Source organism: Coffea eugenioides, chromosome 1 (genome assembly GCF_003713205.1).
Source record: "Coffea eugenioides isolate CCC68of chromosome 1, Ceug_1.0, whole genome shotgun sequence".
Lineage (NCBI taxonomy): Eukaryota > Viridiplantae > Streptophyta > Magnoliopsida > Gentianales > Rubiaceae > Coffea > Coffea eugenioides.
Window position 1 is genome coordinate 4,001,879 of NC_040035.1, and position 24,612 is coordinate 4,026,490.

The 24,612-nt window shown below is 40.9% G+C and overlaps 3 protein-coding genes and 1 non-coding gene across 4 annotated transcripts; 2 read left to right on the forward strand and 2 right to left on the reverse strand.

Annotated features, from left to right (window-relative positions):
* Positions 1-2,270: 2,270 nt before the first annotated feature.
* On the reverse strand, positions 2,271-2,837 carry LOC113765856. The gene is made up of 2 exons (XM_027310105.1): positions 2,465-2,837; positions 2,271-2,401 (listed from the first exon to the last, which is right to left on the reverse strand). The coding sequence occupies exons 1-2, from the start codon at positions 2,835-2,837 to the stop codon at positions 2,271-2,273; spliced, it is 504 nt and encodes a 167-aa protein (XP_027165906.1).
* Positions 2,838-3,461: 624 nt separating this feature from the next.
* Positions 3,462-6,260, reverse strand: LOC113765866. The gene is made up of 2 exons (XM_027310114.1): positions 4,484-6,260; positions 3,462-4,177 (listed from the first exon to the last, which is right to left on the reverse strand). The coding sequence occupies exons 1-2, from the start codon at positions 6,258-6,260 to the stop codon at positions 3,462-3,464; spliced, it is 2,493 nt and encodes an 830-aa protein (XP_027165915.1).
* Positions 6,261-6,945: 685 nt separating this feature from the next.
* On the forward strand, positions 6,946-7,052 carry LOC113752647. The gene has a single exon (XR_003464888.1). It is a non-coding gene; the product is annotated as a small nucleolar RNA R71 (small nucleolar RNA).
* A 10,043-nt stretch (positions 7,053-17,095) lies between these two features.
* LOC113765877 lies at positions 17,096-24,389 on the forward strand. The gene is given in 3 exon segments (XM_027310121.1): positions 17,096-20,604; positions 20,910-23,635; positions 23,638-24,389. Coding segments are annotated over 3 exon segments (6,987 nt in total).
* Positions 24,390-24,612: the final 223 nt, after the last annotated feature.

Here is a 24,612-nt window from a genome sequence, read left to right on the forward strand (position 1 = left end):
TACGTTGCTTTCTTTGAAATGCCCAAATGACCAAATATCTTTCACTAGCTTTGTGGTCCCCCACCAATTCAAGGGCCCAAGGTTTGAAGTCCTTAGAAGTCTCCATATTCTCCATAAAGTCCCTCATTTTTGGTAGTTTTCTGCTTCATTCCTGAAATTAAGTCATGGTACCAAATATAAGTAAATATCAGCAATTAACACAATATTTGTCAGGAATAAAAGGGGAAATTAATAATAAAATTACTAACAAATTATACCCTATCAATTCCCCCCACACCTGAATCATGCTTGCCCTCAAGCATGGGGACAATTCAACTCAACAATGGCTAGCTTTCACATTATCATTGCCAGCTGTGTTTATTCCAAAATCAAGATTTAGTGGCCAAGTGTCGAGCCATATCTCCCCCGGTTAGCTCCTAAGTCCATAGACCTGTCCAATTCATGGCTAACTCGCCTAAGAAATCCAAATATTAACTAGCAACAGTCAGCAATTGAGTCAACTGGCAACCAAAATCTCAACATTGAGAACCAAGGATCGGCGGGTCAACATGATCATAAACTCACGTATTTTCCACATCGGATCTTTCTTTTCTTTTTTTTTCTATTTCTTTCTTTATTTTCTTTTTTTTTTTATAATAGAATAAGGCTTAGTCCCAAGCTATTCAAGTCTTTTGACGTGAACTCTGACATTTTTAGATGCAAGAGCCCAGTTACTCAACTTTTCACAGCTCCAGGACTACTTACTCATAGATATCACCACTTTTTGACGCGAGAGTCGACACTTGTGGTAAAAACTCCCGGTTACTGGGTGGCGACACTAGCGGAGTATAGCCATACGTTATTCACCATACAACACCCAAAATACCAAGTAATTAAAGATCATGGCCCGCGTCCTGTCCTAAATATGGAGAACTAAGGTCAACCGGAGACCAATCCACACAACAATGCCAGCAAAATATTTACATTGCCTAAACAAGTTAGCCATAAATTGCACCAAATCGTTAAACTAAAAATATTCACCAGGACAGCATGCTCGCACTTGCCACTAAAACTCAATTCATAGAGTAAACTACCACTAGCAATAAAAGAATAAGCTGCCAGAGTACTCACCAAGATAACAGCAAGGGAAAAACACCCAAAAGGAATAAAGGAACAACACCTAAACAAAAGAAAAACGAAAACTGGAAATATCCCAAACTGCCCCCCCACACCTAAATCACACATTGCCCCCAATGTGAGAAACGAATAACAAAAGTAAAAAAAAGGGCAACGGTACTTCCCTGGAGTCGTCAAAGCATGGGAGGGTTGGGCGAAAACTGAGGTGGAAAGCCGGCCTGCTGCATAAACGCCGCCAGATTCTCCACCTGTAGAAATTGGACAGATGGTGACGGCGTGGTTGAAGCTGTCGGCAGTCGCACGGCTGAGGAGGAGGAGGTGCTGCGTGGGTGAGGTTGTGGCGCAGTAGCGGCGGGAAAGAAGCTCGCAGTAGCGGCGGATGAAGGAAAAGAAGGAAAAGGGGAAAAGAGAAAGCAGCGGGGAAGAAAGAAGAAAGAATGAATGAATGAAGGAAGGAAGAAAAGAAGGAAAGAAAGAAAAAGTTTTTTTTTTTACGCTGAAATCGCTTTTCTGAAGCCTTTATTGGGACACAGAAAGTGCGACGGAAAACGCACCTTCAACTCGCGTTTTCCAAGTCGCGTTTCCTTCACAAATCTTACAGGAATGAAAACGCGACTACAAACGCGCCTTCAACTCGCGTTTTCCAAGTCGCGTTTCCTTCACAAATCTTACAGGAATGAAAACGCGACTACAAACGCGCCTTCAACTCGCGTTTTCTAAGTCGCGTTTCATTCACAAATCTTACAGGAATGAAAACGCGACTGAAAACGCGCCTTCAACTCGTGTTTTCTAAGTCGCGTTTCCTTCGCAAATCTTGCAGGAATGAAAACGTGACTACAAACGCGCCTTCAACTCGCGTTTTCTAAGTGGTGTTTTTGAATCTTGATCCAATACACACTGAAATCGCCATCCTGGTGGTTTTCGGACGATTCTGATCGTGAGCTTCTTGCACGTCATCACGCGGGCGCGTCAAGAGGGAATGTCACCTACAAATCAGCAAAAACGAAAACTAAAACCCAAAATCAGTCGAATTCACGGACAACATATTTAAACTATCACACGAAATCAAACAAGCAATAAAAAGAAACAATTGGGTTGCCTCCCAATGAGCGCCTTTCTTTAATGTCTTTGGCTAGACATAGCCTATAATTTGCTCAAAACAAGCAAATCGGGTCCTCCAACTGGATCGTCTCCACCCGTTCAACTGGAGCCCCATCATAATATGGCTTAAGACGATGACCATTTACCACAAATTTCTTCTCCGTCCTTAGACTCTGAATCTCCACTGCACCATAATTAAAGACATTAGTTACAACAAAGGGACCGATCCAACGAGAACGTAACTTACCTGGAAATAGCTTCAATTTGGAGTGATACAGTAGAACTTTTTGCCCGCAAACGAATGTTCTCCTAGAAATCTGTTGGTTATGGAAAATCTTATTTTTCTCCTTATAGATTACCGCATTCTCGTAGGCTTCATTGCGAATCTCCTCCAACTCTTGTAATTGCAACTTTCTTTGAATTCCTCCCTCCTCAATGTCCATGTTGCATTGCTTGACCGCCCAAAATGCTCTATGCTCGAACTCGACGGGGAGGTGACATGGCTTCCCAAATACCAAACGATAAGGGGACATGCCGATTGGCGTCTTGTACGCCGTTCTATATGCCCATAAGGCATCTTCAAATCGTATACTCCAATCCTTCCTATCGGGTCGGGCCATTTTCTCCAAAATCGATTTGATCTCCCGGTTCGATGCTTCCGCCTGACCATTTGTCTGAGGATGGTAAGAAGTGGAGACTTTGTGCAAGACACCGTACCTCCTGAAAAGCGCAGCAATCGTTTTGTTGCAGAAATGGGTACCCCGATCACTTACAATTGCTCGCGGCATCCCAAAGCGAACAAAAATATTAGATTTGACAAATTCAGCAACCACTTTGGAATTATTAGTACGAGTGGGCTTTGCTTCCACCCATTTCGAAACATAGTCTACGGCAAGCAATATATATAGAAAACCATAAGACGAAGGAAAAGGGCCCATAAAGTCAATACCCCAAATGTCAAAAATCTCAACAAAAATCATTGGGGTTTGGGTCATTTGATCTCTACGAGAAATATTACCTACTCGTTGACACTTATCACATGACTTACAAAATAAATAGGTATCTTTAAAGAGGGTCGGCCAATAAAATCCACTCTCTAGAACCTTACTAGCAGTCCTCTTTGGTCCAAAGTGACCCCCACAAGCAAAAGAGTGACAATAAGCCAAAATAGATTGGAATTCATTTTGACTTACACATCTACGAATGATTTGGTCGGCACCACGTTTCCAGAGGTAAGGATCATCTCAGATGTAAGATTTCGCGTCACTCCTTAACTTGTCCCTTTTTGCCTTAGGCCATCCTGCAGGAAACTTGTCAGTAACTAGGAAATTAACCATATCCGCATACCAAGGCAAAGACAAATTAACAGAAAATAAGTGCTCATCGGGGAAAGTTTCTCTCAATGGGATATCATCTTCTACGACTTGCACTCTACTTAAGTGATCTGCTACCAGATTTTTCGCCCCTTTCTTATCCCTAATCTCCAAGTCGAACTCTTGGAGCAGCAGTATCCACCTTGTCAGTCGCGGCTTCGCCTCTTTCTTAGTCAATAAATACCGCAAAGCTGCATGATCAGAGAAAATAATAACTTTAGCACCAAGTAAATAGGACCGAATTTTCTCTAAAGCAAAAATTACAGCTAAAAGCTCCTTTTCGGTGGTCAAATAGTTCAACTGAGCTCCGTTCAAGGCTCGAGAGGCGTAGTATATAGCATGGGCTGCCTTCCCCACTCTTTGACCCAGCACCGCGCCTACGGCATAGTCGCTGGCATCGCACATGATCTCGAACGGTAAGTTCCAATCAGGGGATTGGATAATAGGTGAGGAGGTCAGTAGCTCTTTTAACCTATCAAACGCACCCTTACATGCCTCATCGAACTCGAAAGGTACCTCTTTCTGCAAAAGTTGGAACAGGGGCGCTCCAATCTTGGAGAAGTCCTTTATGAACCTCCTGTAGAAACCTGCGTGACCCAAAAACGAACGCACTTCCCGCACACTCGCGGGGTAAGGTAAAGTCGATATAACATCTATTTTTGCTTTATCAATCTCAATACCCTTAGACGACACCACGTGACCCAAAACTATCCCGTGCTCGACCATAAAATGGCATTTTTCCCAATTGAGCACAAGATTAGCTTCTATGCACCTTATTAGAATTAATTTTAGGTTATCTAGGCAGTTATCAAAACTTTCCCCATACACACTGAAATCATCCATAAAAACCTCAATAATCTTCTCAACATATTTTGAAAAAATACTTATCATACAGCGCTGGAAGGTAGCAGGTGCATTGCATAGCCCAAACGGCATCCTACGGTATGCAAATGTTCCAAACGGACACGTGAAGGTAGTCTTCTCCTGATTCTCGGGTGCGATAGCAATTTGGAAATAACCTGAAAATCCATCCAAAAAATAATAATAAGCTCGACCTGCTAATCGCTCTACCATTTGATCAATGAAAGGAAGGGGAAAATGATCCTTTTTCGTGACGGCGTTCAATTTTCTATAATCTATGCACTGCCGCCACCCCGTGGGCTTCCGGACTGGTACGAGCTCACCCTCCTGATTTGACTCTACCGTCACTCCCGCCTTCTTTGGAACCACCTGTACTGGACTCACCCAGGGGCTGTCTGATATAGCAAAAATTATTCCCACATCCAGTAGTTTTAGGATCTCTTTCTTCACGACCTCCATCATGAGAGGATTCAATCTCCTCTGAGCCTGCCGAATAGGCTTAGCGCCCTCCTCGAGTCGAATCCAATGCGTACATACCGCGGGGCTAATTCCCTTGATATCGGCGATGGTCCATCCTATCGCCTGCTTATGGTCCCTCAAAACCCGAATCAATTTGTCTTCTTGGACTTTTAATAAACTGGCGGAGATAATTACTGGAAGTGTCTCCCCCTCACCCAAGTACGCATACTTAAGGTGTGCAGGTAGGGGTTTCAACTCTAAGACAGGCGCCTGCACCACAGAGGGGAGTAGCCTTTGGTGAGGTTCAGGTGTAAAAACGGGTGCGAGGTCATACCTTATCTTTGTGGTTGGCAACGTCTGCAACGCTCCAATCACACATTTGAGCTCTTCACTCAACTCTATCTCAGCGGTCATCTCTGACTCGAAGTGCCTGGTCAAGACAACTTCCAGCTCATCCCTGCCTTCAATTTCGAAAACTTCACGTACAGCAGAGTCAATAGCATTTATAGAGACGACAGAGCTAGCATGTGATTCTGAAGGATATTTCATAGATTCGAAAATGTTAAAATGAACAATCTCACCATCAAATTCCATAGATAGGGTGCCCTTATTAACATCTATTTTAGTTCGAGCTGTGCTCAAGAATGGTCTACCTAACAGTAAAGGTGATGGGTCGTGAGAGTGCTCATCATCCATATCAAGCACGTAAAACTCAGCAGGGAAAACCAATTCATTAATTTTCACTAAAACATTCTCAATTAACCCGTCAGGGTATGCATTGGTCCTGTTAGCCAGTTGGATTATTATTCCAGTGTCTTTTAGAGATCCTAACTTCAACGAGGCATATATAGACTTGGGCATCACATTAATTGAGACTCCTAGATCTAACATAGCCTTTCCAATCAAGGTATTGCCTATTCTACAGGGAATAGTGAACATACCTGGGTCCCCGCATTTCGGTGGAAGTTTTCGTTGCAGAATCGCTGACACATTTTCTCCCACTACTACTCTCTCATCTCCCTTCAATCGCTTTCGGTTGACACACAGGTCCCTTAAAAATTTTACGTATCTGGGTACCTGCTTAATCGCATCTAGAAGAGGAATATTGATCTCCACTTTGCGAAAGATCTCTAGGACCTCTTTCTCCTTGTCCTGCTTTCTTGGTTTCTCCAATCTGCTTGGGAAGGGAGGTGGGTTGGATCTAACTGGCATGAGTGGGTCCGGGATTACCTTTGAATTTTTATTGTCACCGCCCTCCTCTTCCAGCTCTTTTTCAATTCGATCTTCGTCCTTGTCCTTAGGAATTACCGGGTCAGATCCTTGGACCTCCTTGCCACTTCTCAAGGTCATGGCGCTCACATTCTTCGGGTTCAACTCAGGTTGAGATAGCAGCTTCCCTTGGTTCTAAGAGTCCAAACGGTTGATTGTGGTGGTCATTTGACTTATCTGATTCCTTATGTCCTGCATTTCGGAGTCTGTCCTTTGCTGATTTTGCATAATGGTTGCCTCCGTCCTTTGCTGATTTTGCGTCATGGTTGTCATCATTTGTTTCATCATCTCCTCCAAAGATGGACCAGAGCTTGGGGGCGGAGGTGGTCGGGGCTGGTATTGCTACTGGTACCCTGGTGGCTTATTTGGCACAAAGTTAGACTGCCTGTTCGGTGTAAAGTTGGGTTGCCTATTCCCTCCATAACTGAGGTTGGGATGATCTCTCCACCCGGGGTTGTAGGTGCTTGAGTAAGGGTCGTACTGCTTCCTTGGCGCGGGCGCGTGGTCAGCCATGTTCACCTGTTCTACAGTTTCTTCCTGAATCATTGGGCACATGTCTGCAGAGTGACCTATACCAGTGCAAATCCCGCATACCCTGGCTTGTGATGCATTTCTCACAGCCAGTTGCCTAACAAACGCGGTCAACTCAGTTAGCTGCTGCTGCATAGAGGGTGTCTCTACCTCATTCACCCTGCGTATTGGAACATCCTCTCTCGTACCGAATTGGAGCCCCTCATAAACATATTGAATGAGCAACTGCTCACTTATTTGGTGCTGGGGGCACTGTCTGCACGACTTCTTGAAACGCTCCCAGTACTCATAGAGCGACTCCCCTGGATATTGCTTGACACCGCAAATTTCTTTTCTTAGACTGGCCGCTCTGGACGCAGGAAAATATTTATTCAAAAATTTTTTCTTCAACTGGTCCCACGTGGTGATTGTACCTGGTGGCAGGTAGTACAGCCAGTCCTTCGTAGAGTCCTTCAATGAGAAAGGGAATGCCCTTATTTTTATCTGCTCTTCTGTAATGCCCGGGGGCTTCATACTATTGCACACGACATCAAACTCCTGCAGATGTTTATACGGCTCTTCACCTGGTAAGCCATGAAAAGAGGGTAAAAGATGAATTAGACCTGATTTCAATTCAAATGAAGTGTTATCACTCAAACTCGGGAAAGTAATGCATAAAGGCTGCTGAGTTAAATCAGGAGTAGCCAACTCCCTTAATGTTTGTGCATTAGCCATAGTTCCTTCCTCCTGGTCAAAGTCACTTGAAGTGTCACCAAACTAATGTGTTGGTTCAACTCCTGGCTCAGGTCCTTGAGATGCAATACTGGACTGCTCCTCTCTGAGCTGTCTGGTTTCCTTTCTCGTTCTACGCGCGATCTTCTCTATTTCAGGATCAAAAATCAAATCACCTGTACGAGAAGACCGAGGCATATACTAGAAAAATACCAGAAAATTAGAACAAAAAATGAATTTGAAAAGAAACAAATAATAACGCCAGTCCCCGGCAACGGCGCCAAAAATTGACAGGGTCGTCAATCCTGTGCAATAATAAAATAGAATCCTAAATACCACTAAAAGCAGTCAATAATTAATCCTAGGTACTGGAGCAGGGACTCTAGGTGTGCAATGGGTTACTTGATTCACCCTGTTCGCGAAGAGTTTGCTTAATCTGATATACCAGAATTAATTAGTTGACAAAAATTCCTGAATAGTAGACAGTGGCAAGTAGGGTCGTCTCCTCAGGGACTGGAAATATTTATCTCTTTTAAATATCAATTGATAAGGGGGATTTCACCAGAATGAAACTAAAAACAATTAAACAATTTAACTAAAAATGAATAATTAACTAGCACAAATATAGCAGGAATTAAATCAAGAATAAATAAAGTCTAGCCAAGGATGCAACTACTCAGGCACAGTCCATTTATCCGATCATTGATGCAAGGAAGGTTCTCTTAATTTCTTAATAGACTAGTTATAGTCGCCGATGAACTCTAATAACCAATTTTTCCTTAAATTATTGATAACCAAGGTACGACCATTGATCATCCCTAACCAGAAAATACTCCTAGGTACGACCGTAGGAATTAATTTTCCAATTGCATTAATAACTAGAAAAACCTAGCCCTAATCAATAACACGCTACGAGGGTTGTTTAAATTAGATCGCACGTTCCCCTAATGTGTAAACACACCAGTTGCCACTAATATTAATCAATCAAACAATTACGGATTTAATTGACTAAATTGGCACGAGATTAATAAATTACATTGAACATCGGGCCCTAGACATCCAATTAATAAAATAATTTCATGAAAATATAAGCAGGCAACGTGCAAATATTAATAAATTAAGAAACGCGTGAAAACTAATTAGATCTCACAGATTTTCGGGACCGCGCCGTCGAGTTGACCCTTGACTAGATGGAAGGCTTAGCCACGCCGCATAATTAAATCATCACACGACTCAATAGATTGCAAAGGCATTGTGGTTTTTTTACTAGAAAGCAGGGAATAAAAGATGTTTTTCCCGTTGGGGAATATTGTCGAACACCTGCCATGTGTCAGAGGCCAGTCCAAAGAAAAAACTAAAAACTGAACTAAAAGACTAAAACTAAGAGGAGATGTCCTCTGCTCCTCTACGTTGTCCCTATTTAAGAAACAAAAGAAAGATGACTAAAGGCTATCTAGGTGGTCCCCACACATGTGGACAAAACCCTCCAAAGTACTTTTTGTTCCAAGTCTCTCTACGTTGCTTTCTTTGAAATGCCCAAATGACCAAATATCTTTCACTAGCTTTGTGGTCCCCCACCAATTCAAGGGCCCAAGGTTTGAAGTCCTTAGAAGTCTCCATATTCTCCATAAAGTCCCTCCTTTTTGGTAGTTTTCTGCTTCATTCCTGAAATTAAGTCATGGTACCAAATATAAGTAAATATCAGCAATTAACACTGTAGACACCAAATTTTTGTCAAATTTTGTGTTTTTTCGAATATTTTCTATTTGATGAGCAATTTATTTTCTTGCATTTTTAAGTATATTTTTGTCTCATTTTTGCAGATTAAAAAAAAAAAAAAAAGAAAAAAAGAAAACACAACTAAACCCATTTGACAAAATCCCTTGGTTCTCTCCTGATTCTCGGGGGGACTGACAAAAAAGGGGGAACGGCGCTTTGGGGCTCAAAATATGTACTCTTTCGGCTCTGCCAACACTCAACATTTTGCAGAGGAGAAAACAGACAAAAAAAGCTACTTTGGCTACAAAATTTCCTCACTCGACTCTCTCTAAAAAGTCGGACAAGCCAACTCACACAAAAAACACTCCACTCTTCCTCCCCAAAATACATCCCTCGGCTCTCTCTAGTTTCAGGAGACAAAAAAAAAGACAAGCCACAAAAAGAAAAAAAGCACTCCAATCCCTCTGGACTCACTTGGCAGAGGCAGAGAAAAAGAAACGCACGAGAGAGGAGGAAGGGAAGCTCTCGGAATTTTGCAGCCTGACCCCTCACTCTCCCTCTCTCGGACTTGGGCGGAGGAAACAAACAGAACAGAAAAAAAATCTTCCCCAACTCCTCTCGGTTCCATCTCAACCTCCCACACACCTACATTGAGGTATTTTTTTTAGTTTTTGTCTAGCACATTAAATCAATGCTTCATTGTTTAGTTTTCTTTCATTTCTGCTGGCTGCCTCGTATTGTTGTTGTTGCATTGCTGAAAATTGGGAAATGGCATGAACTAGATGAAGGAAAAGGAAATGATGTCTGTGAATGCATATTAATTGTTTGAAAAAATGCCAAAAAGATTTTTAGGGACTGTTTTGCCTTAATGTAGTCTTTTGTTATTGTTTTCTGGTTAGTTAAAATCATAGTTGTATTATAGAGGTTATAAGGAGTATTGTAATATATTTTTTATGATTTTTGGTGAAAGATTTGGGTGTTTTAAAAAAATAAAAACTGGACTGTATTTTGACTTTTTGGCCACTTTCGGCTCATTTTTTGTAAAAACTAAATCCGGAAATGGAATCTACGCGAAAAATGGAGTGGGGAGGTGCATTTTGAGAAATTTTGGCCATCGGAGAAGTCGCCGGAGGTGGTGGCGGCCACCATGGCCGCCAACTGGAGTGAGCTTCGGATGGCCAGAGGAGAAGAAGAAACGAATGGGGAAGAAAGAAAAGAAAGAAAAAGAGAAGAAAGAAAAGAAAAGGAAAGGAAATTGGGCTGATGTTTATTTTTCGGTTGGGCCAAGAGTTAGTTTTGGTTGGGTTTTGCAAATGGGTTTTGGTTTATTTCTTTTGGGTTTCCGTTGGGCTTGAGAGATAAAAAGACAGGCTGGCCTGTGTGTTTTGGCTTGGGCTTTCGGCTAGGCTTAGGTAGTATCCGGCCCAAAGAAATAAAAATGATGGCCCAGTGGCCTTTTTCTTGCCCAAATCAGAAACCGAAAGTTGCACTTTAGCCCCTGCTTTTTGGAGTAGTTTCACTGTGGCCCAGAACTTTTTAGATTCCTTTCATCTAGGTCCTTGAATTAATTGCATTTTGGTCCCTGAATTTTGTCTTTCATTTAATTTTGCCCCCTAAACTTTGGAAAAATATAATTTTTATCCCCAAAAGTTTTTTTTCAATTTTTGCAATTCAGTCCCTGATGAATTTTGACTCTTTTTATTGTGATTGTTTCTTTTCTTCAATAACTAATTATGTTACTTTTGAACATATTCAACTTGTAATTTTCAGATGTTTTAAATTTCTTTATGTTTGACATATTAGTGTGAGTTTAGTACTTTTATTATTATTATTTTTTCAATTAAATTGGTGCCATGATTCTTTTGTTCATTGTGAGTATAAATAGGATAATTTGACTCCACTTAGTCACCACTTCAAACGGGAGGTACTCCTATTTTATTATTTCAATGTCAATTACGTGCTCTTATGTGCTCCTATGTGTTCCTATGTGTTTATATATTTTTATATGCTTTATTTATTTGATTTAAATATTCATTTAAATTTTCTTATATACGTTTTAGTTAATTTTTATAATGATTCGAAAGGCATTTAAATACCTCAAAAATGTAATAGATAGGATAATTAGATTTGTTTTATTATATTTTTCCCTTTTAGATTGTAGTTAGATTCCCCGATGTAATAGATAGGTTGCGTGTTTACGTGGCTTATGTGCTATGTGTTTTATCCGCTTTTCTTAGGATTTTGGCATCTAGATATTATGTTTATGTGTTATGTGCTACGTGCTCTTATGTGTTTATTTGTTTTAATTTATGTTTTATTTGTTTCACTATGAATTGTTAATGCATGACGTCACCACACTAGTCCAACGCTAGTTGTGGCTTTTCCCTCCGCTTACTTGCTAGTCCAACGCTAGTAAGGATTTTTAGAAATGGGCTAGTCCAACGCTAGACCCTTTAGGTCGTCTCGCGCTAGATTCATCTTTGTGTGTTATTCACTACATTTTCATGCATATCTTCATTTTTAGGATCTTGTCTCATTTGCATGATATTCCCTATTATATTATCCCCTACCCGCTATAGGTGCTAATCATGTCATTTAGAATTGCATCTCATTTAAGCTAGTTCATTTGCTTGTTCATGTTAGGATAATTATTTTTCAAACATGGGAAATGGGTGATTATAACGTTCTAGTTTAAATACCCTATTAATCCATGTATAAGAAAATTATGTCACGAGTTTTTGCCTCCCGTACCCTTTATGTTGCATTTCCTTTTTCTTTGATCACTTATATCTATGTATATAATTTAATTTCCTTTCTTTACTTTTAATTTCATCATTTGCATACTCGTGACACCTTCAAGGATTCATTTTGGCCTTCGCAATAAATGTGATTGGTTCAATTAAACCCTTGGATGAACATTTTGTCCCTTTCGATATTTTATTTTTGCATTCATGTAGAAAACATTCAAATATGATAAAATTAAGGGTTAGATTAGGAAAATTTTGGGCTAAACCTCGCAACTAGCTTAGACTAGGTGGAAAGGGTGCCTTAGGTTTGAGTTAATCGAACCTTTGCCTTCCCTTTCTTCAACCGTGACTCCCGAATCCATTTTCTCTTGTTTTTCAAAGACCTGGAGTTGTCGAAAAGGGTTTTATTTTATTTTATTTAAATACACTTTTTGGGTGACTTGGTACACCCAAACTCGATACCAAGTGGCGACTCCTAATTTTCTTCAAAACCCTTTTTGACTAAATTTTGGACCCAAATCGTCGCATTTTTTAAAGTCCCATTCTAGGTCCTTTTTTCATTTATTATTAATAAATCATCTTTCTAAACACTTTCTTTTCCATCGCGAAAAATGGGGCGCGACAACTTGGCGACTCCACTGGGGACTTAGAGAGTCCAAGCATTTGGTTTAGTTGTCTTTTCCTTTTTTAATCCTTTTTATTTATCATATTTGGATGTTTTAGGTTGCATTTTTCTTTTTTAGGATGTTTTGCGTTTCACACGTATTCGTTCTTCGTCTTTCGTGTATCTGATGAATGGTTTATTTATTTACTTGTTTGTACCGCGCTTTGCATTGCATTTGGGTGGGGGATTTTACCCTAGAGCCTCACGTTGGTTCTCGATCCCTTCCCTCCAAACGAAGCACTTGCATACGTGCATACGCTTTTATTATTTTTTGTCCCTCATTTATTTTTCTTTTAGTGGCTTGTCACGCCACTCCACCCTATTAGGATTAGGCGACCCACTTGGACGTGTGATCGTGACACGATGTGTGCGTAGCATGATCCGAGGGGTCACTCAATCTTCCGCTTTAAGCTTTGGGTTAATAGCCTTTAGCTTTTAGTCGAAGGTTGAGAATTTTGATAGATTCACTCAAACACGTAGCCGTGACACGATGTGTGCGTAGCGGTTGACAGGTGCCGAACCTGTGCAATAATAAATACCTGCTCAAATAAAATACAAATTCTGTATATAGCGGTAAGCAGGGTCGAATCCACAGGGACTGGGGATAATTTAATTTCTTCTCAAGTTCCAGATATGGGGGGTTTTTGAAAATGAGAGTAACCAAATTACTTGGAATAAATTAAAATAAAATAAAGTAACTACAACTCAAATAACTAATTATCACAATAACAATAAAAATGGATGAACTCTAGCCAAGAGACAACTTCGGAGATGATCCACTTAATTCGATCACAGATGCAAGGATTATTCCAGTTACTATCTGATAAATTAGTTATAGTTGTCATACACGCGATAAACAACCAACTCTTCCTCAATTTGTCGATAGCCAAGGTACGACCGTTGACTATTTCTCTAATCAGGAAATAACCCTAGGTACGACCATAGAAGTTCAATTCCCTAATTGCATGAATAATTAGAAGAGCCTAATTCTAACCAATCAACACGCTACGAGGGTCTCTTTAAGTTAGCCTGTCTATCTCCCTGACACAAACCCAATCATGCCAGTTGCCACCAGTTTAGGACAATTAAACAATTACGGATTTAACTCCCCTAATTGGCTTCAGGTTATTGAATTAATCTAGAATCCGGGCCCTGGATAATCGAATAACAAAACAACCATATGAACATAAAGCAGAAGATAGACAAATACCAGTGAATAATGAAAATAAATAAAAACTAATTCGATCTCACAAATTTAGTAGAACCAAATCCTCCGTTGTTCTTGACTAGACAAACTTAGCCACGCCTCATGAGAAAATCTTCAAGTAATTCCAATGAGGTCCAAGCCATCAAAAGAGCCAACCAAGAAAAAAAACTAAAAACTATGCTAAAAGCTAAGCTAAAACTCTTCCTCCCTAGCCGCCTGTACCTTTTTTTCTTTTTAAAGCCAAAGTGACTAATCCCTAATGCTTTCTCTCTGTGGTCCCCCTCCGAAATTTTTAGAGTCAAAGTCCAAGAAGGGAACTTTGCCGAATTGAGAGAAACCAAGTCCACAAGGTGGGTCCTGCCGAATTGCTTCTTGTTTCCCATCTCTGTACGTTACTTCTCTTAAAGGCCAAATGAAGAAAAGCCTTTTCTCCTCTCGTGGTCCCCACCGAAATTGAAGGTAAAAAGGAGTACAAGAGCTGCGGCTCTGCCAAATTTCCTCTCATTTGTGTTTTCTCTTGCTAGTAAGAGTCCTAGTCAGCAACCCTTCTAATCAGCCAAAAGAAATTCAATCCGTCTGTAGCTTCATGTAGGCCAGTTTTATGAGGGCTTTTGGACTCTTTTACGTGTGGAGCAATTCCCTCCAACAGGTCCCCCATTTTAGCACTTTTTAGTTTCTCTTCCTGTAGATAGGTCCAAATACCAAATATAAATAAATATTACTAATTAAAACAATATTTGGCAAGGAAAAAGGGGAAATTAATAATAAAATAACCAACAATTAACACCCTATCAGCGGTGTTTGGGGAATCGCTCGAGTCACCGACAAAGAATCTTGGGATTGATGACCCTTGGTTTCCAAGTCTGAAGGCTCGGGGACCTAAAACCTGTCGAATTTAGATGCATTAGTAAGCCAATACCTCATGCATCCATGGTAGTTTACCTAGGGTAGAGTCTGCCTTACCATATTAGGGACACCATTCACGAGGGGAGGGATCCAACCCCTCTTTTCCTTTTATTGTTTTATCTCTGTGTATTGCTTTGCTATAATGTGTTATGTGTATTCATTTGATTGAACTAACTTTTCTTGGTTTTGTCTCCATTGCATTCATAAGCCCTAGAAAATAAGAGTCCTGGCATGGCACTCTCTAAGAGCCTACCCTGTTATGACACGTTTAAATTTCAATGCATTGCATTGGTAGCATAATAACATATCATTTTAGGCTTACCCCAACATTTAAAAGGGGATCCTTTTAGGTTACATTTCATATTTACCTGCTTTAATAAAATGGCATCATGCATAAACCCTAGAAAGGGAACGCCACGTAGGGAATCCCGTTCAGGAATAAAGCCAACCTTTGTTTTCCCGTGGGTATTTAACCTTTCAAGGGACCGCACGTTTAAATTACCGCCTAACTGGAGGAATGAGACTCGTAGGTAAGGTAATTGACAAACTGCTTTCTCCATTTTTAGATGGATCGTCCTCGCCGAATTTATCAGTTGTTGATACCACCGACTGAGATTCAAAGATGGCCTACCTTCATGCTACCCAGTGAATTGCATCAAGTAGCCCAATATTTGGGACCGATTGGAGACTTTAAGGAGATCAAACCCAACGGTTATTTGGTAGAGGCCTTAGTGCATCTTTGGGACCCATAGTGTTCTGCTTTTCGAATAGATAATAGGCAAATGACTATAACACTCGAGGAAGTAGCCGGCCTCCTTAATCTGCCTATGCATGGAACTGCCTTGGTTTTTCCGACCACTTCAGACAAGGTAGAATTTTGCAAGATCATAGGATTGAAAGAGTCGGTATTACGAGGATCAGACCAGGGCGTCGCCGTGAATATCCAGTTTGAACGTTTTGCACCGCGCGATGGGTTTGAGAGGCATGTGAAAGATTTTGCGTTCACCTCCAAAGACATATGGGAGCACAAAAGGCCATTAGTATATGGAGTAACTATGGCTGGGATTTATTTTTTCCCGAGGAAGGATCAGAAGATAGCTTTCAAATTAGCAAAAGTTGTAAATGATCTTTTTTTGGGAATCCAGGATAAACAATGCTCTATAGTCCCGACCCTTCTCGCAGACATTCTTTTAGCCTGTAACGGTTGCAAAAAGGGAGAAAAGTTCTTTTATGGGGCGAATTTGGTTCTGCATATATGGGCTATGGGGCATTTCAGGAGACGATCATCTGTTGCCAATAGCTTGCCGGTAGTTGGATACAATTGGATAGTTACACATCACAAAAGAGTCAACGAAAAGGGTCTACCGAAGAACGCATCCGAATATGTGAATTACTTGGAAACGTTGCAAGATCATGACATTAGGTGGGTATTGGATTGGACAGACTGTTCTATACCAGTACTTCGCACTAGGGTGTCAGAATGTGTTCTTTTGCTGGGTACTCAAGGAATTATCTCATATACCCCGAAGAGGTTTCTCAGACAACTAGGTCGCATCCAGGGAATACCGTCTGCATCTGAGTTAAGTGAAGTCACCGTTTTTTTTGATAAGGGAGTATGTCCAAAAGAGATCCCTATGAAGAGCCAAATCACTGAAGCTTGGAGAACAATATCCGATGATAGATGCATTAGTTATCTTCCGGAGCTCAAACAGAAGGGTGTAGCAACTTCCCAATACGAGGGTTGGTTAAGAAACTCCACCACGCAAGGGTTGCAATGTGAGCCATATGAGGAGATCAAGAAGTTGAAAGCCATCATTGAAACCAAGGACAAGGAGGTTCTACAGTTGAAGAAATCCGTCGAGGCACACAAGGAAAGGGCAGAGGAAAACAAAAGGTTGTATGAAAAGGAGCGAGAAGACCGCCAAGAGATGAAACGAAAATGTGGGGAATTACATGATCAAGCCGAACGTGTCAAGATTCCGTACGCTAGAGAAACTAGAGATTCTGTACTAGATAGACTCAGAAATTTTGGTGACCTTGTACGAAATCGCCTTCGTGACATGATGTAAACAAATGTACTGGGTATTTTGCAATGAAATGAAATCTCTTCTTTTTCACAAAATGATTGTCAATAACAGGTTTGATCAACGGGTCTCATTCCGAAAGTGTTGCATCATATTAGGCCTACCCTTGGCACAAAAAGGGCTCCCCATAGGACATGCATCCGAATTATTTAAATATCTACTAACTCATGTTTTTTTTTCTTCTTTTCTTTTCTTCTTTTTTCTTGAATAAATTACAGCAATTTGACAGGCAATCCAATCCTAAATGAGTTTCTTTTCTCCACTATCAGGTATTTTTCACAATAGCTACCCGAAGAAGCCCCATCATCACCGGGTCTCGAAGTAAAGCCTTGAGACAGTCTGTAAACATGAGTTCAGTGCCAGAAACTTCGGAAAGATCTGCTATGGTTACATCACCGGACTTCACAGCATTGGGAGCTCAATTAAGTGAGATGCTTAGCAAGTTCAATGAGTTAAGTGCTGAAATGGCCGCACAAAGACGTGTAATTGATCAGCTGGTTGCTAGCAACAATGGTGGTGGTGTCCCAAACGACCAAGAACCTATCGATAATCACCCACCTGCACAAGACTATCAACCACCCCACACATCCAATACCCAAACACCTTTCTTTCCTTCTTTCGCTAACCCTCTTGAAAATACCTTCACCCGACTAAATTCAGACTTTTCCTATATGCATCCGAATTATGTATTGGTGAACCCAACCAGTAGTCAAATCCCTCAAACCCATCCACAAACCAATCTGAACATTCCCCCCAACCCTCAGGGACCCCACCACCATACTGCAGAGCCTTTTGTACTGGATACTGCATCTCAAGGGAAGGCGGCGATGGAAGAACAACCTACACCCATTGATAAAGATTTGTTAAGAAGGTTGGATCGATTCGATGATTTTATGAGAAAGAATCAAGGATTGAGCAGGCATGGTGGGTTAGATTACGATGAATTGTGTCTTTTCCCGGATATTCAGCTACCATTGGGATACAAAACCCCTAAATTCAGCAAGTATGATGGAACTGGGAATCCTAAGACGCACCTCAAGATGTTTGCCAACAAGTTAGGTAAACCTGTGGATGATGAGAATTTGCCTATGCGTCTATTCCCAGAAAGTTTGGAGGGAGATGCTCTAGATTGGTATTCAAATTTGAAGTCTGAAGAGGTCAAAACCTGGTTGGATCTATCAACTGCTTTTGTGAAGCAGTATGAATTTAACTGTGAGTTGGCACCAACACGAACCACACTGGAGGGTACGAAAAGAAAGCCGTCGGAAGATCACAAGACCTACGCAAAACGGTGGAGAAAGTTAGCTGCCAAAGTGGAGCCTCCTATGACTGAGGAGGAGATTGTTCGTACTTTCATCAAGGCTCACGATCCACCCTATTTTGAAGAGATCTTTCGCATGACTGGAAGTCCATTTGCTGCTATCATTAACAAATTGGAGGAGTATGATGAATTTGTCAAAGCAGGAAAGATTGTTAATGTGTCTGCATTAAAGTTGCAATTAGATGCTCTACAAAATCAAAGCAACAATGGGAAAAAACCCCCATTCAAGAAGAAAGAAGGAGAAACTGCTTTTATATGGGATCAGGGCCCGTCTTTCAGACCCAGAAACCATCCCACCTATTCTTTTCCTTACCCGTATTACACCAATCCTCAACCAGTCTACCACACCACTACCCAATTCCATCATTCTCGACCAAATCATTTGAATACCTCGCCCTTACCTCCAACTCCACAACCTGTTTTTCAAAATCACTCTCGTCCCATTTACCATTCCAGACCAACCCTGCAAAACAATAACCCTTCTCAAAATCCTTTGCAAACCAGTGGAATTCAAACTCAGAGGCAATTTCGAACCTTCACCGACTTGGGCCGACCTATTGATCAGTTGTATGAGCAATTAAAAGCAGCTGGGAAAATTGGCACTGTTCCTCCCAAAATCTATCCTAGAGGTCCTCCTACCGGTTATGATCCGCATGTAATCTGTGCTTATCATTCTGGAAGTCCAGGTCATACCACTGGCAATTGTTGGGCTTTAAAACATAAAATTCAGGACATGATTGACTCTGGAGACATCCTTCTCAGAAGAAAGGGAGAGCAGGGACCGAATGTTAGTAAGAATCCTCTTCCTGAGCATGGGAGCACTGTGGGGGTTATCATTGCTGATGAAGATTTTGTCGACCCCAGCCAGTACATTGTAGATGAAACTGAAGTAGTTGGCGTGATGGAGACTGACCATGCGGAGATGAGGAAACTACTGTCTGTTAAAGAGTCCATAACTAAGGATAGTGCTGAGGAAAAATTAAAATCTTTTGTGTTTGAGAAAGAGGAGCCGTTTATGGTAGAAGGAGGGCCTTCCGAGGTTGACAATTCTGAGGTCCCTTTTATTTTGGATCTTCCTTCTTTTGAATGGGATATATCAGAGCCTGCCATTCTCGAATTTCCAGAACAAATGCCTGTCAATAACTTGCAAGAGGTACCATGGAACTACGAGGAGCCCAGTCTGTTAATTGGGGGTAAAGATTGTTTGAAGGAAGATATATCTACTATTACTAGATCTGGGAAAATTGTGGGAAACTCCGATATTGATGTTCAATCCAGGGCCAAAGTTAAATCTCCGACACCCAAGCCTCGTGTGTCTGAAAATGAAGCTGTAGATTTTCTGAAAATGCTGAAAAGAAGCGAGTACAAAATAGTGGAGCAGTTGGATAGGATGCCTGCTCAGATTTCTTTTCTGAATCTTCTCTTGACTTCCGAGCTGCACAGAGAAGCATTGCTCAAAATTCTGAACGAAGCTCAAGTCCCTAAAGATATGCCGGTGGATAAATTTTCTAACATTGTGGGGAATGTACTTGCTGCTAATTATATTACCTTCTCCGATGATGATCTGACTGCAGAAGGGATCGGGCATAACAGAGCTTTGTATATATCGGTCCGTTGCAATGGAAAGCTGTTGCCGAGGGTTTTAGTGGATAATGGGTCAGCGTTGAATATCTGTCCATGGAACACTCTCACCAAGCTTGGATTTCTTGATATTAAACTCCGTCCATCTGCAACTGTGGTTCGAGGATTTGATGGTTCAAGGAGGGAATCTATGGGTGAAGCAGATCTCGTATTGGAGATAGGCCCTGCTCAATTCCAAGTTACTTGCCAAGTCATGGATTTCTCCAGTGTTTACAACATTTTACTTGGAAGACCTTGGATACATGCTTCCAATTCAGTGCCATCTTCTCTGCATCAAATGTTGAGATTTATTGTGAATGATCAGCTCATTACTGTATTTGCTGAGGATGACTGTACCATGATCATTGATGCAAAATTCAAAGGTGAAGACAGAAAAGGGACTCCAATTTCATCTCATCATGTTGCTGACATAGTCTCTGTAGGATGGGCATCTAGGGATAAGTCGTTCACTCAATCAGATTTGCCAGAGGCCAGTATTATGATGGCTAGGGAGATGATCCGAGGCGGATACGAAATAGGAAAAGGTCTTGGGAGGGAATTGCAAGGAATTTTGGAGCCAATAGAGATCCCGACGCAGAAGGATACATTTGGACTGGGATTTCATCCAACTGCTAAGGATAGAAAGGAAATGCAAGCTCGGAAACAAGCCGAAAAGAAGGGCAAGCAAACTGCCTTATATATCCCTCCGCTATATCACATTTTTCCTCGTCCATCGGAGGTGATTATGCCTGAAACGAAGAATCCTGTGGAGGAGATTGAAGTGGACCTGTCTCAGCTATTTGTCGGGGCTACTTGTGAGGAGGAGCCATCAGAGAATGCAGAATTTTTGCCAATTACCGAAGGAGCTATTCAGAACTGGACTGCTGATTATCTTCCCTCTCGAAGGGAATTTCGGTAAATTTAAGGGGATTGTCTTTTGTCTAGATCACATCCAGATAGGACGGTAGTCTGGATCTTTTGTTAAAAGAAATTGCTTTCATCTTTAAACCTTTATTCTTGTTTCAGTTAATATAACTTGCTTTGTTCAAGAAAATTGCTGAAACGAAAATAAAGGTTTGGGTTAAATATGTCTTTAAATAGCAATCATGTCTGTATATTTATCTTTTTGTGAAGTCACGATGCATTTTGAATTTAATGAAATGAAAGGGTTCTCCAGTATTTGCTATTTGTTTATTACTTATGTTCTATTCTATTTTCAGATGGCCACAAATAAAATCCTTTGACCCTTTGGATGTCACCATTTTGGAATTCGATGGCTGCAATCTCGATATCTCTCATGAATTTGAAATCATGCAATCTGAAATTCAAAGCGAGAGCGATATTGAGGAAGAATTTGAGTCTATTTCAAGGGATTTAAAACAGTATGAAGAGAAACCCAAACCCAACTTAGAAGAAACAGAAATCATCAATATTGGCACTAAGACGGAGGTTAAAGAAGTTAAAGTCAGCATTCATTTGAATAGGAAACAAAAGGAGGAAATGACTGAATTCTTAATGTTTTTTCAAGATGTGTTCGCATGGTCATACGATGATATGCCAGGGATCTCTACAGACATAGTGGTTCACAGGTTGCCAACCGATCCAAATTTTTTACCTGTAAAGCAGAAGCCACGTAAATTCAAACCAGAAATGAGTTTCCAAATAAAGGAACAAATTGTGAAGCAGCTCAATGCTAAGATAATCATGGTGTCTCATTATCCCATCTGGTTGTCGAATCCTGTGCCAGTGCCTAAGAAATCTGGGGAGGTGCGAGTATGTGTTGATTACAGAGATCTGAATAAGGCTAGTCCGAAAGACGATTTTCCTTTGCCAAACATTCATATTCTTTTGGACAGTACTGCCGGACACGAAATTGAATCTTTTGGTGATTGTTTTGCTGGGTATCATCAAATTTTAATGGCAGAAGAAGACAGAGAGAAAACCTCTTTTATCACCCCATGGGGAACTTTTTGTTATAGAGTGATGCCTTTCGGGTTGAAGAATGCTGGAGCCACTTATCAGAGGACTATGACTACCTTGTTCCATGACATGATTCACAAAGAGATGGAAGTCTATGTGGATGATATCATAATTAAATCCAAGAAGGTTGAGAACCATCTGGTTGATTTAAAGAAGCTGTTTGAAAGGTTAAGGAAGTATAATTTGAAGTTGAACCCTGCAAAATGTGCTTTTGGAGCTCCGGCTGGTAAGTTATTGGGTTTTATTGTCAGTAAAAAGGGTATAGAGATAGATCCTGCGAAAATAAAAGCAATTCGAGATATGCCCATTCCGAAAAGTCAAAAAGATGTGAAAAGTTTTCTTGGAAAGATCAATTTCATTGGCCGATTCATTGCACAGTTAACCTCTACCTGTGAGCCTTTATTCAAATTGTTGAAAAAGAATGCGCCAATGGATTGGAATGAAGATTGTCAGCAGGCTTTTGATAAGATCAAGAATTATTTGTTAAATCCTCCGGTCTTAGTGCCACCTCAGCCAGGGAGACCTCTGATTATGTATTTGTCTGTTCTTGATGAGGCTGTCGGATGCGTTCTGGGACAGCATGATGAGTCTGGAAGAAAGGAGCAAGCCATCTACTATCTGAGCAAGAAATTTACAGCATATGAGGCCAACTATTCTTTCCTCGAGAGAAGTTGTTGTGCTTTAGCATGGGCAGCTCAGAAGTTGAGACATTATTTGCTCGGTTATACCACTTACTTGATTTCCCGTTCCGATCCTCTGAAATACCTGTTGGAAAAGTCGATGCCCACGGGACGTATGGCTAAGTGGCAAATGATCCTTTCCGAATTCGATATTGTCTTCACAACACAAAAGGCAGTCAAGGGTCAAGTTATAGCAGATCATTTGGCAGAAAATCCAAGAAATGATGATTACCAGCCGTTGCATACCTACTTTCCTGATGAAGAAATTCTGTTCGTTGGAGCAGTTGAGAACATGAGTGAGCAGCATCCTGGATGGAGGTTATTTTTCGATGGTGCATCAAACTCTTTTGGAGCTGGAATTGGAGCAGTGTTAGTGTCGCCTGAAGGGAAACATTATCCTGCTACTGCCAAATTACAGTTTCCTTGTACCAACAACATGGCTGAGTATGAAGCTTGTATTTTTGGATTGAAAATGGCATTGGACATGGAGATCAAGGACCTGATAGCATTCAGTGATTCTGATTTGCTTGTGCACCAGACGCTTAAACAGTGGGTAACTCGGGATTCAAAAATTATGTTGTATCATTGTAACTTGCTTAGTTTGGCCAGCAAATTCAGAAATTTGGAACTCAGACATATTCCCCGCACTCGTAATACCTTTGCTGATGCTTTAGCTACTCTGTCTTCGATGATCCAACATCCAGATGAGTTGGTGATTGAACCTATACAGATTCAACTTCAGAATAGGCCAGCGCATTGTCTGGTTACAGAAAGGGTCACTGATAGTCGCTCCTGGTACAAGGATATTAAGGAATTCATGAAAACGGGATCTTACCCTCCTGATACTGATTCTGTTGCAAAAAGTTTCTTACGCAGAATGTCATCAAGATTCTTCTTGAATGGAGAAGTGCTATACAAGAAAACATCTGATTTGGGCCTTCTGAGATGCATCAATGAAGAGGAAGCCGATTATATGATGAAAGAAGTGCATAGTGGGGTTTGTGGGCCACACATGAATGGGCATCTACTGGCTAAGAAGATCATGAGAACAGGATATTTTTGGCTTACCATGGAGCATGACTGTGTAGATTTTGTTAGAAAGTGTGTCAAGTGTCAAATGCATGGTGATGTTATACGTGCTCCTCCTACAGAATTGCATAGTATGACTGCTCCATGGCCATGTTCGATCTGGGGAATGGATGTGATCGGAACTATTGATCCTCCTGCTTCAAATGGGCATCGATTCATTTTAGTGGCGATTGAATATTTCACCAAGTGGGTTGAGGCCGCTCCTATAAGCATGTGACTAAGAAGGTGGTGTCGGATTTCTTGAGAAATAATATCATCTGTCGTTTTGGGGTACCAGAAACGTTGATCACTGATAATGCTAAAAACCTCAACAACGATATGGTGGATGGATTATGTGAACAGTTCAAGATCAGACATCGAAATTCTGCCATTTATAGGCCTCAAATGAATGGAGCCGTCGAAGCCGCAAATAAGAACTTGAAAAAGATTATCCGTAAGATGACTGAAGCACACCGGGATTGGCATGAGAAGCTGCCTTATGCACTAATGGCATACAGAACTACCATCAGAACTTCTACTGGTGCAACTCCTTACTCTCTTATGTATGGAATGGAAGCAGTCCTGCCTGCAGAAGTTGAAATTCCTTCCTTGCGCATTCTGATGGAAGCTCAGATAGAAGAAGCTGAATGGGTCAGAAAACGTCAGGAGCAGTTGTCTCTGATTGATGAAAAGAGGTTGAATGCCGTGTGTCATGGACAATGTTATCAGCGACGAATGGCTCGGGCTTACAACAAAAAAGTCAAGCCCCGCTTATTTGAAGTTGGAGATAAGGTTTTGAAACGGATTCTTCCAATGCAAGATGAGTCTAAAGGAAAGTTTGCTCCCAATTGGCAAGGACCATTCATTGTTAAGAAAGTGCTATCCGGAGGAGCGCTTATTCTTATGGAAATGGACGGTCAAGTTTTTCCCCAACCAATCAATGCGGACATGTGCAAAAAGTTTTTCATTTGATTAAAAAAAAAAAAAAAATCTTTAAAAATACTGCAAAAGACGGATTTCAGGCATACCTCCTCTCATTTTTCCATTTCGATATTCTACCCCTAATTTTTCTTCTTTCCTTTTGACTTTTCATAACCATTTTTCTTTTCGCTTGGTTGTCCCTTAAGATCACTAACCCCATACCGGGGCAATTTGTTTCTAAAAAAAAAAAAAAAAAAAAAAAAAAAAAGAGAAA

Excerpts from the sequence above, each read along its gene's own strand:
- LOC113765856 (XM_027310105.1), bottom strand. The coding sequence starts at position 2,837 with ATGGCCCGACCCGATAGGAAGGATTGGAGTATACGATTTGAAGATGCC. Across the intron at positions 2,402-2,464 it reads CAAATTGAAGCTATTTCCAG|TGGAGATTCAGAGTCTAAGG; the intron begins GTAAGTTACGTT and ends ATTATGGTGCAG.
- LOC113765866 (XM_027310114.1), bottom strand. The coding sequence starts at position 6,260 with ATGACCTTGAGAAGTGGCAAGGAGGTCCAAGGATCTGACCCGGTAATT. Across the intron at positions 4,178-4,483 it reads ACCTGCTACCTTCCAGCGCT|GTTTCTACAGGAGGTTCATA; the intron begins GTATGATAAGTA and ends TGGGTCACGCAG.